At 38.7% G+C, this 12,469-nt stretch overlaps 1 protein-coding gene across 3 annotated transcripts in view; it reads right to left on the bottom strand.

Annotated features, from left to right (window-relative positions):
• Positions 1 to 12,469, bottom strand: part of AGL (amylo-alpha-1, 6-glucosidase, 4-alpha-glucanotransferase) — a 55,264-nt gene that overhangs the window by 23,211 nt on the left and 19,584 nt on the right. For 2 of the 3 annotated variants that reach the window (XM_006278803.4, XM_014599681.3), the window contains exons 12-22: positions 8,992 to 9,179; positions 7,560 to 7,683; positions 6,854 to 7,017; positions 6,291 to 6,392; positions 5,905 to 6,060; positions 5,673 to 5,823; positions 4,263 to 4,387; positions 4,054 to 4,166; positions 3,158 to 3,292; positions 2,134 to 2,264; positions 583 to 719 (exon numbers count right to left, since the gene is read on the bottom strand). In XM_006278803.4, coding sequence (XP_006278865.1) covers positions 583 to 719; positions 2,134 to 2,264; positions 3,158 to 3,292; positions 4,054 to 4,166; positions 4,263 to 4,387; positions 5,673 to 5,823; positions 5,905 to 6,060; positions 6,291 to 6,392; positions 6,854 to 7,017; positions 7,560 to 7,683; positions 8,992 to 9,179 — 1,526 coding nt within the window. Of the gene's footprint in view, positions 1 to 582; positions 720 to 2,133; positions 2,265 to 3,157; positions 3,293 to 4,053; positions 4,167 to 4,262; positions 4,388 to 5,672; positions 5,824 to 5,904; positions 6,061 to 6,290; positions 6,393 to 6,853; positions 7,018 to 7,559; positions 7,684 to 8,082; positions 8,207 to 8,991; positions 9,180 to 12,469 lie in introns of all 3 variants that reach the window. The other variant, XM_019479074.2, reaches the window with a different exon arrangement.

Here is a 12,469-nt window from a genome sequence, read left to right as displayed (position 1 = left end):
TCATGCTTTGTTTTACTGAAAACCTGACACGTCTGTTATAGTTTATTTTTTCTTTTGAAGCTTTAATTGATTTTTCAATACAATCTTGGATTAATGTTTCCTGACATGTCCCACTATAGGGCCCTGTTTTCAATTACTTGTACTGTTACCAAATATATTTATTTAGACTGAAGTTTTCCACACTGATGTCTGCCTCAAATGGAATTTCTGGTAAAGTTGCAGGCCTAAACCAGTTGAGCAACTTTAGAGAAAAAAAAAAAATCAGTTTTATGCAGCAGTGAGCTTTCCTTTGAAAAAACCTAAAGGGATTCCACACTTCAGAGCTGGTCCATGAAACTGGGCAAGTGGTATCCTGGCACGAGCTCTGTTTTTTGCCATAGCTGTGCAAAGAGCTGAAAAATCTGTTTGCACATGTATGGGGCAAGGAGGTGTGGAATATCTGGGTAATTTTGGCTATCAAATTCTAAAACGTTTGTGTTGAGGCTCTTTAAAAGAAATAAAAATCAATAAGCCATTGCCATACTGGAAAGTATGGCCTATAAATAAAAAGGAAATTAATCATTGAATACTTTGTTCACTTACTTCTGCACAGGCTCCTGCACGTGAAATTAGACGATCACTAACGTAGTCAATCATCCAATCTCCAGACCTCAAGTTATCACAAAATGGATGACCCAAATCATTCTTTGGTCTGATGTCTGCCATCACTGATATTAACCCTAAAAAAATTAAGCCACCACACTGAATTATAATTGCCAATGTTAATCACAAATCATTCCAGTTTCCAGGAGTAAATCCGAAACTGTAAGGCTGAAGTGTTGTGAACTAAAGATCTTTTACTAAAAAATGTTTTAATTGGATATCAATTAGTACGTGGCACGGTAGACCCATCTGCAGCACCATACACTGCACATTCAAGTGTTTCCCACACTGCTACCTTGCAGCACAGGGTTGGTTTTTTTTTACCCTAGGGTCAAAAAACCCCTGTGAAAGAAAAACAGGGTGGCACATATGGCTGCAGCACACGTGGCCCAAAACTAGAACCTGGCCCGCTTGAGCCACACTCCAGCTGGCAGACAGGCTCCAAGCTCCAGAAGCGCTGTGGCTGCAGTTTCCTGAAGTTCCCAGGTAAGGCTGCTGGAGCCAGCATAGTTGCTGGCCCTAGCCTCCCCTACTCCACCCAGGGTAACCTGCTACGCGCCAGAGGGTACATGACACAGGCATTCCCCAGGGACAAGCAGCAGCGGCACAAGGTGTACTGCACCTTGTGTCACTGCTTCTTGTCCCCAGGGAACCAAACATCCACACTTTTCTGGACACGGCCTTTGTGTTTATCTTGTGAATTACATGTAGGTGTTTGCACACTTAACAGTGTTAATATTGGCTGGCATCCTTAAAAGAATCTCATGGCATCTTGGTTGAGAATTGCTGTCCTAAGATTATGCTGAAACACCACTGATGTAAGAACATTCTTGAGAATTAGTGAAGTGCTTTGCTGAACTGAGGGCTTAAAATTGATTTATCTTTCAGTACTGAGACAAGGAATGGATGGACCCCTTTCAACTATGTTCCAGTGACTAATTTTACTTGCTGAGTGGGCAGTACTCCAACTTGTCTGCCACAGTTCAATTGATCTAGTTATAAATCCAAGACACAAAACACTGTATTGATAGAGCAAAGAACTGTCCATGCTTCAAGCTGTAAAATCTTATTATAATAATTATAGATTAAATGGCATACTTAAAATCAAACATTTAATAAAACATTTTTAAACTACTGCCACTTCCACTTTAGCTTTTAGTTAAAGTCTGTGGTTTTCCAAATAAGTTGACTGGAAGTAACCATATGTTAAACAATCTTAAAGTGTTCCTAATAGATTATCAACACAGTGATAGCAGGGTAAAAATAGAAACTCATTCCTCAGTCCAAAAGAGCATTAAAAATGTTTCATTATCTTACCTCACTTTGATTTTGCTATACTCTGACATGAAGCACCAAGTAGCCTAGTCAAGCAGAAGCAAATTAGCATTTTTCATTAAAAGGGAAGGGAACAGGTGCCCAGGATATAAAATCATCTTAATACTTAGATGTAGGTAATTTTCACTGCACAAGAAAACCTAACTGATTCATTACCTTGGAGACCTGCATATTTAAGAGGTGACCAGTTTGGTATGTTGTAACATCCTCCACCATCCTCTTGTTCCTCAGCGTCACACCGGTATAGTACTTGATTTAGATCAGCCAAAGTTAATTTAGATGCAATACTGGGAAGGAAAAATAATGTGATTTAACTGAATGCATATAAATTATATAAACTGCATGAACAATTCTTCCGAGTGTCCTAGAGATTCCATTAACTAAAGATCTGGCCACTTATTTAAGAACTTAAATATCAAGCCTAACTACAATGTCCTATTAAAAACAAACACAAACTTCTTCACAGTTTCATAGTTGATAGGGTCAGAAGGGACCTAAGCAGATCATCAAGTTTGACCCTCTGCCATGGGCAGGAAAGAATGCTGGGGTCAAACGACCCCGACTAGGTGACTGTCTAGCCTCCTTCTGAAGACCCCCAGGGTAGGGGCAAGCACCACTTCCCTTAGAAGTTGGTTCCAGCTCCTAGCCGCCCTGACAGTGAAGTAGTGCCTCCAGATATCTAGCCTTGGTCTTACATTAAATTTTAAATCTTGTAAAACTATATTTCAACCCAAAGTGAAACTATCCATCATGGAAACAACCCTGTAAGCACAGAAAACAGTAAGTAAATTATTGCATGTTTCAGGATCATACAATTACAAATCATAGAACTTGCCCCCAAAACTTAACATCCATTGCTCTTCAGATGGTTGTGTATGTTTCTTTTAAGAAAACCACATAGTAAAATGTAATAACCTAAACAGAATGTTGAACAGAAAACCATCTGACCATCTACTTTAGTCTACTTTAAAGCAGCAAACAAACTGAGAAATAGTCTTATGGGAAGGAGTTGAGGAATCTTTAATGTCTTAACTGATACTTCTGTATAGAGCAACTAAAATAATCTGAATGCAGCCAGAATATGGCAAGGAATTATCACAAATCAAAATCTGCAGGCTGTTTTTTTTAACCTTAATCCAGCCTTTTATTACACCTATGCAAATAATCTAAGAATACTCACAATGAGAAAAGAGTTTTTAAGATAGGTGCTGAGTGGTCATCAGGAAGACTTCCAGATTTAAAATGTGGACTGAATTGGATCAAATGATTACGAAGTACACCGACAGCCTCTTGTGCCTTCGGGTCAAGACTAACTCTGAAAATATCAACACACAATTTGTAAGAGTCTAGCATCTTCAAGAACTAGCTTTTCAAATTACAGAAACTAAACAGACTAAAAAGAGAACCCTAGGGTGCAGACAGGAATGCAGCTCCTAGCTGTAACTCAGAACACTTTCTGCAAAGCATTCTGAATTACAATGTTATCTCAGACCAAACAGAAGTTCAGTGTTGGTTCCATGGGGGAAGGGAATCTAGCTGCAGGCTGAGTCTGTAGCCAGGTTCCCGTAGTAATGGCCATGGCTCTGGCAGCGCTCACTGCTTTCAGAATGGGGGGGGGGGGGAGGGGGAGAAAGGGAAGGGAGGGAGGAGACAGTAGAGCGAGCTCATTCTTGGGGCTCCCCAGCTCATGCTGAAGGGTGGGATGGGTGAACTGGAGCCCCCCCAACTCTGGGTGGGTGGTGCTGAAAACCCCCCAAACTGAACTCCCTCCTTTCCCTTTCCTCTCTTTCATTCTGAAAACAGTGCCAGTCTGGGAGCTTGGCAGACAAATTACAAAAGACACTGCATTTTGAAACATCTGATGCCTCATGCAACAAGAGGTCAGATTTTCACATGATTGGCCATTTTTAAGTTGTTTGCAGCCGTGCACTTGTGTTTGGTCATGGCTATAGACGGCTTTCTGTGGCCAGACTGGGCAAAAATTGTCACTTGCATCTGCTTCCTTAGAGTTTTATTTAAATCAGCACCAATGACTGCCAAATATTTTGTAACTTATTAATAATCATCATATCATACCTGAATATTATCACACTTCCTGGTGTTAAATTTTCAAATTCTATTTCTTGAACAAATTCATTGGGACCCTTTATGGCAGTTCCAGCTTGCTTTATAATTTTACTTTCTTTGATCTTACAAAAGAAAATGAAATTTGAAACTGTAATTCAGTTCTCCTTTTCTGGTAAGAAATTGCATCATCTATTAACATAGTGAAAAACTGTAGGTACCTGGATATGCTCCCTGATTTCCACTGTGTAATTAGGTAGTCCATTGATAGCATGCTCATCTTTCTCATAAGGGCTAACATTTCTCTCAACAGTTCTAGCCTCTAGTACCACCTCTTCAATTATGCCTACAAAGAGGGTTATATTAAATTACTGGTTAAATAAAAAAAATGGTAACTGAATAGGAAAAAGTCTTTCCTTCAGTTTTAAGAAAAAGTTTAAAATTTGTTTCAAGCAAGAACTTATAAGCATGTAGAGACTTGAAATATAGAAATGCAGGCCTAGATCTGTATAAATTAAACCAGCAAATACATCTAACAAAACATACATCTATCTTATATAAAGATAAGATAGATCAATATCAAGTAAAATAATATTTTATTGTTCTGGATAGTGACTCACCTTAGTTATCTAACTAAACTTGCTCACTGTACATTTACAGATCACAGTATAATCTAAACTAGTTTTTTGCTAATTTGTGCTAAATTACAGTGAGTCATAAATTACTAACAGCCTGATTGTGCATCACTGAAGTTAATGAGTGAATTGCTAAGAGACATAACATATATTTGAGGGTTCCTTATTAGGCAACTTTCTGCAATATTTCCCCAACAGCAACCACAGACCTTTTATTTTAAAACAGTATATAACATTTTCAAAAAAGGCAAAGCATTTCCTATGACATTCAAAAAACCTTTACTTTCTCTTTCCAGTCTGGAAACCCCACACATATGCTTAATCTTAAGTATGTTATCAGCTCCATTGAATTTGGTAAGACTACTGTTATAAAGATCAAACAAGCACACAAAAGTGTTTGCAGGATCTGGTCCATACAAAGATCAATATGAGAAAAACTAACAGCTTTTTCAGAAAGGTTATGGCCAGATCATATTAAACATTCACTTGAATTCAACTTAAATACAATGCTCAATTAATTATCTATATTGCAAGCCTTATAAATAATGTATATGTATATATATGCAAATATACAGATCTTGTTAATTTTGATGAGGCTTTTTAACAATTCTGTAACTTGCACTCTCTCTCTCTCTCCCCCCCATCCCTATACTTATTACTTTTTTCCTTGTTCTTCCTCCAGAGTTAGTTAACTTCTCTTGCTTGTACGAAAGAGTCACAGAAAGAAGAAAAAAGGAAAACCATAACATTTCCATGCAGAATTTGGTGCAGGTACTGAACATGAACGTATATGCTTTTAAAGTAAAAGTAAAGAAGAGGTTTCAAATTGCTAATGTCTCCATAACAGCTTGTTATGGATGTAACTGAATGTAGTGTTACATTCTGATTATATACAGCCCTTCAGTAACTGGAATCAGCCTGAAAGGTTTAAAGCACAGCATTGGAGTGACTTGAATTTTTTCAATCTTGTCAATTTTTCAGAACAGGTCTGATTACCTGGGATGCACATTTCAGGCACTTCTTTGCTGTAGAAGGATGTTTTGGGATCCCTGAAAGCAGTGCGAGAAACAGCCACTACAGACTGGTGTGTGTTAGGACAGTGCCTAGTTACTGCAACTATATCTTCATCAACTTGATCCACATACACCTATAAAATGCATAAAATTGACAGATGTTCTTACTCTGAAAAGTAATTTGAGGGAAACAAAACATTACTTTAGTTTCTTACCTGAATAAAGCCTTTAATTGCCAGTTCTTGGTGCAGCCTGTTCATAGCCAGTCTTCCTCCTATAATTCCCGTTTGGAAATTAACTTCACCAGGAGTCAAAGGTGTTGCTGATGGATTCCATTTAGCATAAAATCTTTCTTCAGAGACTACAGAAATCTACAAATAAGATCATGTGTAGTCAAATACAGACCATTCTGAATGAAACAGCTGCTGCTACCAAGAATTTAAGTACAGACTGCTTTAGCCAGGACTACAATTCAGTTTTCTGAGATAAAATAAAATAGTCAAGCTTACTAGTAAATAAGATATCAAAATGGAAAATATGCATTTCTTTTAATATATGTTGGTGGTGAAACTTTTAGAAGCAAAGTAAAAGTAACACAGACCTGATGTGGTACTAGCTCATCATAACCCCTGGTGCTTCCTGTAGCGCAGCTCGCCATGGAAACGATCATTGAGCTGGGAAGAGCATCATATGCAGATCGATGCTAGCATCAAGAATAAAATAATAAAGAGAAGCAAATGAAACTTTTTCTGCATGTTGCATTTGTGCGTTTGGGAGGAAATCTCAGTTTTACAGAAGAACTCACTGTTTGCTTGCGTGATAACTCTTACTGCAGTGTAATATACAGTAGCATAACTTGAGCAGCAGATGAAGGTGGGGAGGGGGAAGAGGGGGGACCAACCCAAAGCTCCTATTCAAAGGGAGTGGCAGAATAGTGGCTCCCAGGCAGCCTATGCTGCCACAGCACTCTCCCTGTGTTTGGGAGCTTGCCCTGAGGCAGCAGCAGCCAGCACTACCACTGCAGCCTCTACTTGAGGTAAGTACTTGCTTCTCCCTCCACCACACCACTCAGAGCACTGCATTTTTAAGCAACACCACTGGTGAAGCATTGAAATGTTCAAAATAATGGAACAAGAGACATTAGATAATACGTTAAGTGCTCACCTGAATTGGACATTCATTATCATGTGTAATATCCATAAATAGTGCATGCGCAATAGCTGGCATTAAAGGTCTCAAACGTGGCTGAACAAAAGACCCAACTGGTTCTCCTCCAAAGCGGTAAACTAATCTCCCTTCTTCGTGACTGTTATATGCACTCATTGCCTCTAGAGAACAAAACTTGCATAAGAATTGCTGTCATAAAAGATATCTTGTATGGAGACTATGAGAAGTGTCTACATTTGGTATTCTGGCACAATGTCAAATAAGGTATTACATTTTGCTTATAAGTAGTATGCCCACCATACTTATACTTCAGGGCATTTGTTATGCAGTTTGTAATGATGTGTTAAAAGGGAAGAGAAAATATAATAAAAATGAAATCTCTGAAAGGGGATCCCAAATGGCTTTGGGGGACCCATGCAACAAATAAAACCAACTAATCAATCATCAAGATAAGATGATGCTGCATTTTCATGGAATAGTTTTTGCCAGAAATTTTTTCCATTTCTCCATGTACAATTAATACTATATTCACACTGGCAAGTATCAAACAAGTCATATTCCTAAATGCATCACTAAGCATTTGTTAATTACGGTCTGAAATAGAACCCTGTACATATCCAACAAGTTATTTTTTTCATGTGTGGCACAACACACGTACAGTCTGTGGCAATTAGGGCAGGAACCACACACGTAGCGAGCCTACCTCTTATTAAGGAATTAATGCCCAGTGTATTCACAAAGATATTGTCCAACTCCTCACTTCCTGTGAACAGCTCAGCCACTATATAGAAATCAGCTCGCAATTTTCTAGCCGTGTCCAGCATATACTGCAAAAAGCACAGCCAAGGAAGCCAAAGAAAGAGAAGTGGCAAACATAAAAAAAAAGAAAGGATTCAATGCTAGGCAGGAATTGGATAATAGGGAAATGCCATGCAGCAAAGAATGGAGAGCCGAAATTAAGGAAATGAAATAAATTTAGTTATACAGAAGTTAAAAACAAACAAGCGCGTGCACAAAAAAGAGCCATATTGGACATTAAGATGCAATCCAAAAAACAATGCAATCCAAAAAACAGTTAAAAACATTGAAAGAAAGATATTTGAATATGCAAAGAACATAGAAAGATACAAGGAGAATAAAAAAAAAACAAGCCAATGTTAGTTTCACTTTAAAAAACTTTGAACCATACATAGCAATCCTACATGGCTTTTAGTCATTCATTGTACCTCTAATGAGACTGGTAATTCCCAGGCGGTTGACAAAGACATTGTCAATGTACTCACTGCCCGTGAAGAGTTCAGCTATCACATAAAGATTAGGTCTGACTGACCTGGCTGTTGCTAGCATGTCCTATAGATCACAATAACATTTTTAATTATCTTCATTAAAAACCTTTTGCAACTTCCATATACACAATAATTAATAAGAATGATGATCAAAAGTCAAATAGTGAACACCTAGAATTGCTTTGATTGAATTACATTATTTCTACACTGAAATATTTACATTGATGCAACACCTTGTTGTGGACACGTATCTATCTCAACTAAAGGGAACTTTACATGAATTCAGTAAACCAAACTGAGATTTAAGTGTCACATAACACTAGCACCGACTTAATGAAACACAGACCTAATATGGTTAAGTATAAAACAACCTTAAAACATGCATGAAAAATGAAACAAATTAGAGGCAAATATTTCTATAATAATTCCCTAAGGACACCACCAATTTCAGTGAACTGTTTAAGAATGCATTGGGGATACAGTTCAAGAGAAGTTTAGAGATCCAATTTACACTGGGAAGTTACCTTTAAAAAAAACAAACAAATGAGCTTTTGTCTACGGTGGAGGATGTAATTTTTTCCCCTGCAGGCAGTGGAAAAAAGGATTTAACATTTAAAGAAAGAATTTCATAGTACACCTAATATCTGTAACTTAACAAGTGTTAGGCTTGTTAGGTTCCAAGACAGGGTTACAAAGACCAAGTCTTGTATCACAGGCTTCTGATTCAGTACATCAGAGCCTACAAATAAAAGTAGGAACGCAGAAATTATCCACTTTCAATGAATGAGAAATAGTAGCACTTTTAACCTGTTAAACAAGCTATTCATGAAGCTGCTGAGTTTCCTGTACCTCTGCAACGTGAATAGGTGTTGAGTGGCAGTTGTCAAGGCGTATACCATGGAAATATTTGGCAGTGATTTCAGTGTATTTTTTCATGTGTGCCCAGAGGTAAGGGCAGTCTTCTGGCTTCTTCCCATAGCGAAGTTTGACACTGTCTCCCCAGCAGATAAGCTCTCTTCTTAAGTAAACATTTGAGCCTAAAAAGGAAAGAAAAATCATCTCATTACAACATGCCAGAGACAGGAAGTATATTTTGATTATGATTAAAGAAATAAAATATAAATAAAGTATTACTTATAAATGTTAAAAACTGTAAATCAAAACTCCTAATTAACTTCATATTAACTCCAAAATTACAAACTGTATACTAAATTACAGATTATCGTATCAGCTTACTTATACCAATGATGCATTTAAGACCTACACTAGTGGTATAACTTCATAAATTGGAAGAAACTAGGAAACATGATTTACAAAGAAAGGTTGAAAGAACAGATTATTTCATCTGGAAAAGAGCGAAGGGGATTTGATAATGTCTTCACCTGAAGGGTGGTTATAAAGAAAATGGTCTGTTCTCTTTGGCTGCAGGGGACAAGACAAGATATAGTCTTAAATTGAAGCAGGGGAACTTTGGGTTGGATAATAAGCAGAACTTTCTCACTATGAAAGTGTTTAAGCACTAGAACAGATTACCTAGACAGGTTGTGGAATCTCTACTGCTGGAAGTTTAAAAGCAAATTAGACCAGACTTGTCTAGGATGCGTTAGGTAGGATGATCCTGCCTTGAACAAGGAGTTGGATTAGACGACTTCCTGAGGTCCTTCCCAATCCTACTTTTCTATGATTTAAGAAACGTCTATTTTAAGTTTCAAATAAACGTAACAGTATATGAAATGGAATAGCAGTTTAGACCCCAGGAGCCATCTCTTACATACTTTTAGTGGTACAAACCAATATCTGATATTTGCAGCTGACAATGTAGGCCTATTAAGTAAGCAGTCACAATTTTTAGACTTAACCTATTTTTAGCAGCATTTTCTATTCATCTTGCTTAACAAAATTTTCAAAATACCTTGTAACCTTGAATTTGCATTCAGTTTCATTTATGCCTCTTATTGCAACCTTACAGATGTGATCAGTGCAACAATTTATCTGTAAATTATGTTACATTCACAAACATGCATTTTCTACAAATATTTTAAGGAGGAACCTGAACGTTTTAATTCAAAGTATTGTCAGATCAGAGTTAGATGAAAGAAAATAAATATGGCTATTGAAAATGATGAACTAGCAGACATTTGAATATAGCTGCAAAAGCTATGTTGATCTGCAACCTCTGACATATTGCCACAGTTAGACAACTGCCTAAAAACATGCCTCACATAGAACAAACTTTCTTCTTTGTGCACAAAGTCTTGGCACTGACGAGTTTTAAAGGTTAGCTTACTTTCACTTAAACAAAGACCTGCTGTTATTTTTTCTGATTGTTCTACTTATTTATAGAAGAAAAAAAAATAAGCCAGGTCATTAAAGTAGTGAGCTTGACTGCATGTTAAAGTTATACTGTAATTTCAAAATTGAATAACTATTGCAAAATACAGTCTCTGCACATGGAGTTATTTTGGCACAGTTATTCTAAAATAAAGCTCTATTTACAGAAAACTTTCTACATATGCTCAAGAAACTACTCCTGTATCATCTGATATAGAAGTCTGTATCTATTATCAATCAGCTACTTAGTGTCCATGTCCTTTGTCTTATCCCTGAAACCCTCTCCCCACTGGAACTTTTGGGTCTTCATAAGTTTCACAGATTCATAGAAGCAGGGTCGGAAGGGACCTTGTAGATCATCGAGTCCAACCCCCTGCCTGGGCAGGAGAGAAAAACGGGCTCAAATGACCCCAGCCAGGTAGACGTCAAGCCTCCTCTTAAAGACCCCCAGGGTAGGAGCCATCACCACTTCCCTTGGAAGTTGGCTCCAGATCCTAGCCGCCCTGACTGTGAAGTAGTGCCTTCAGATGTCTAGTCTAAACCTACTCTCTAACAATTTGTGGCCGTTATTCCTTGTTACCCTGGGGGGCGCTTGGGGGAACAGGGTCTCTCCCAAACCCTGCTGGGCCCCCCCTAGTGAGTTTATAGATGGCCACCAGGTCCCCCCTCAGCCTCCTCTTGCAAAGGCTGAACAGATTAAGGTCCCGCAGCCTCTCCTCATAGGGTCTGCCCTGCTGTCCCTCGATCATGCGGGTGGCCCTCCTCTGGACCCTCTCAATGCTGTCCACATCCTTCCTGAAGTGCGGTGCCCAGAAGTGAACACAGTACTCCAGCTGCAGCCTGACCAGTGTCGCACAGAGGGGGAGGATCACCTCCTTGGCCCTTCCTGAGATGCATATGTGGATGCATGACAAGGTACGGTTAGCCCTACTGGCAATGACCTCGCATTGTCGGCCCATGTTCATCTTGGAGTCAATAATGACTCCAAGATCTCTTTCTGCCACCGTGCTCTCGAGAAGGGAGTTTCCCAGCTTATAAGTGTACTGCTGGTTCCTACTGCCCAAGTGCAGCACCCTGCACTTGTCAGTATTGAAACCCATCCTATTTTTGTTAGCTCACCCCTATAACCTGTTCAGGTCCTGCTGTAATCTGTCCTTCCCTACTAGCGTGCCCACAGGCTGCTTTTTACCCTGTCATCCAAGTCTCTAATAAAGAAATTGAACAGTGTGGGCCCAAGGACTGAGCCCTGGGGGACTCCACTGCCCACTTCCCTCCAGGTCGAAAAAGACAAGTCACTACTACCCTCTGTTGCGAGTCATTGACCCATATATCCCTTTTCTGGATACCAATAAAACACTGACAACCTTCACCACAACTGTTGCTTGGGTATTACCATAGTATACCTAATCAATTAAAGTGTGCAAGCAAGTTTAGTGGCCCCTTAAGGCACACCAATAGTCTAACTTTGTATAGCACTACGTATCTGCAGATGCATTAAGTGGAATTCAAATGCCACTAAGTTTGAAGTGGGACTGGGATTCCATCTATAAAGTGAAAGCCTCAGGAATGTGAAGCTGAGTGTGTTCAAGCTCAAAATCAATGACCCAAAGTGGAAGAAAGCATGTTGTATATTTGTCCCAAGGAAAGGATGGCCAACCAAAGGACATAAAAAGAAAGAAAGCATTTATCCCATGGTGGGCCAATATGCATTCTTTGTTGGCTTTTTTAGTTTTCGAAGGAGATACGCAGACAACAGCAATAAAAACATTGAAATGGAGTAAACTTACTTCATGGTAAGTATGGAACTTAGTATGGGGTAGATTAATGCTCAGTAAATTCATACCCTAGCTCTCTTCACAATAACTTCCTTTTGTAGACAAGTCTCTTGTGAATTTCAGTTAACTTTCCTGGTATCCCTGTATATAGACAAGCTTTAGAAGCCAGATACTGAAAGTACTCACTGACAGACCTGACAGTCAAAAATTTATGAGCTGCC

Source organism: Alligator mississippiensis, chromosome 5, assembly GCF_030867095.1.
Source record: "Alligator mississippiensis isolate rAllMis1 chromosome 5, rAllMis1, whole genome shotgun sequence".
NCBI lineage: Eukaryota > Metazoa > Chordata > Crocodylia > Alligatoridae > Alligator > Alligator mississippiensis.
Note: the sequence above shows the minus strand (reverse complement) of the source record. Positions and strands in the feature narration are given on the sequence as shown.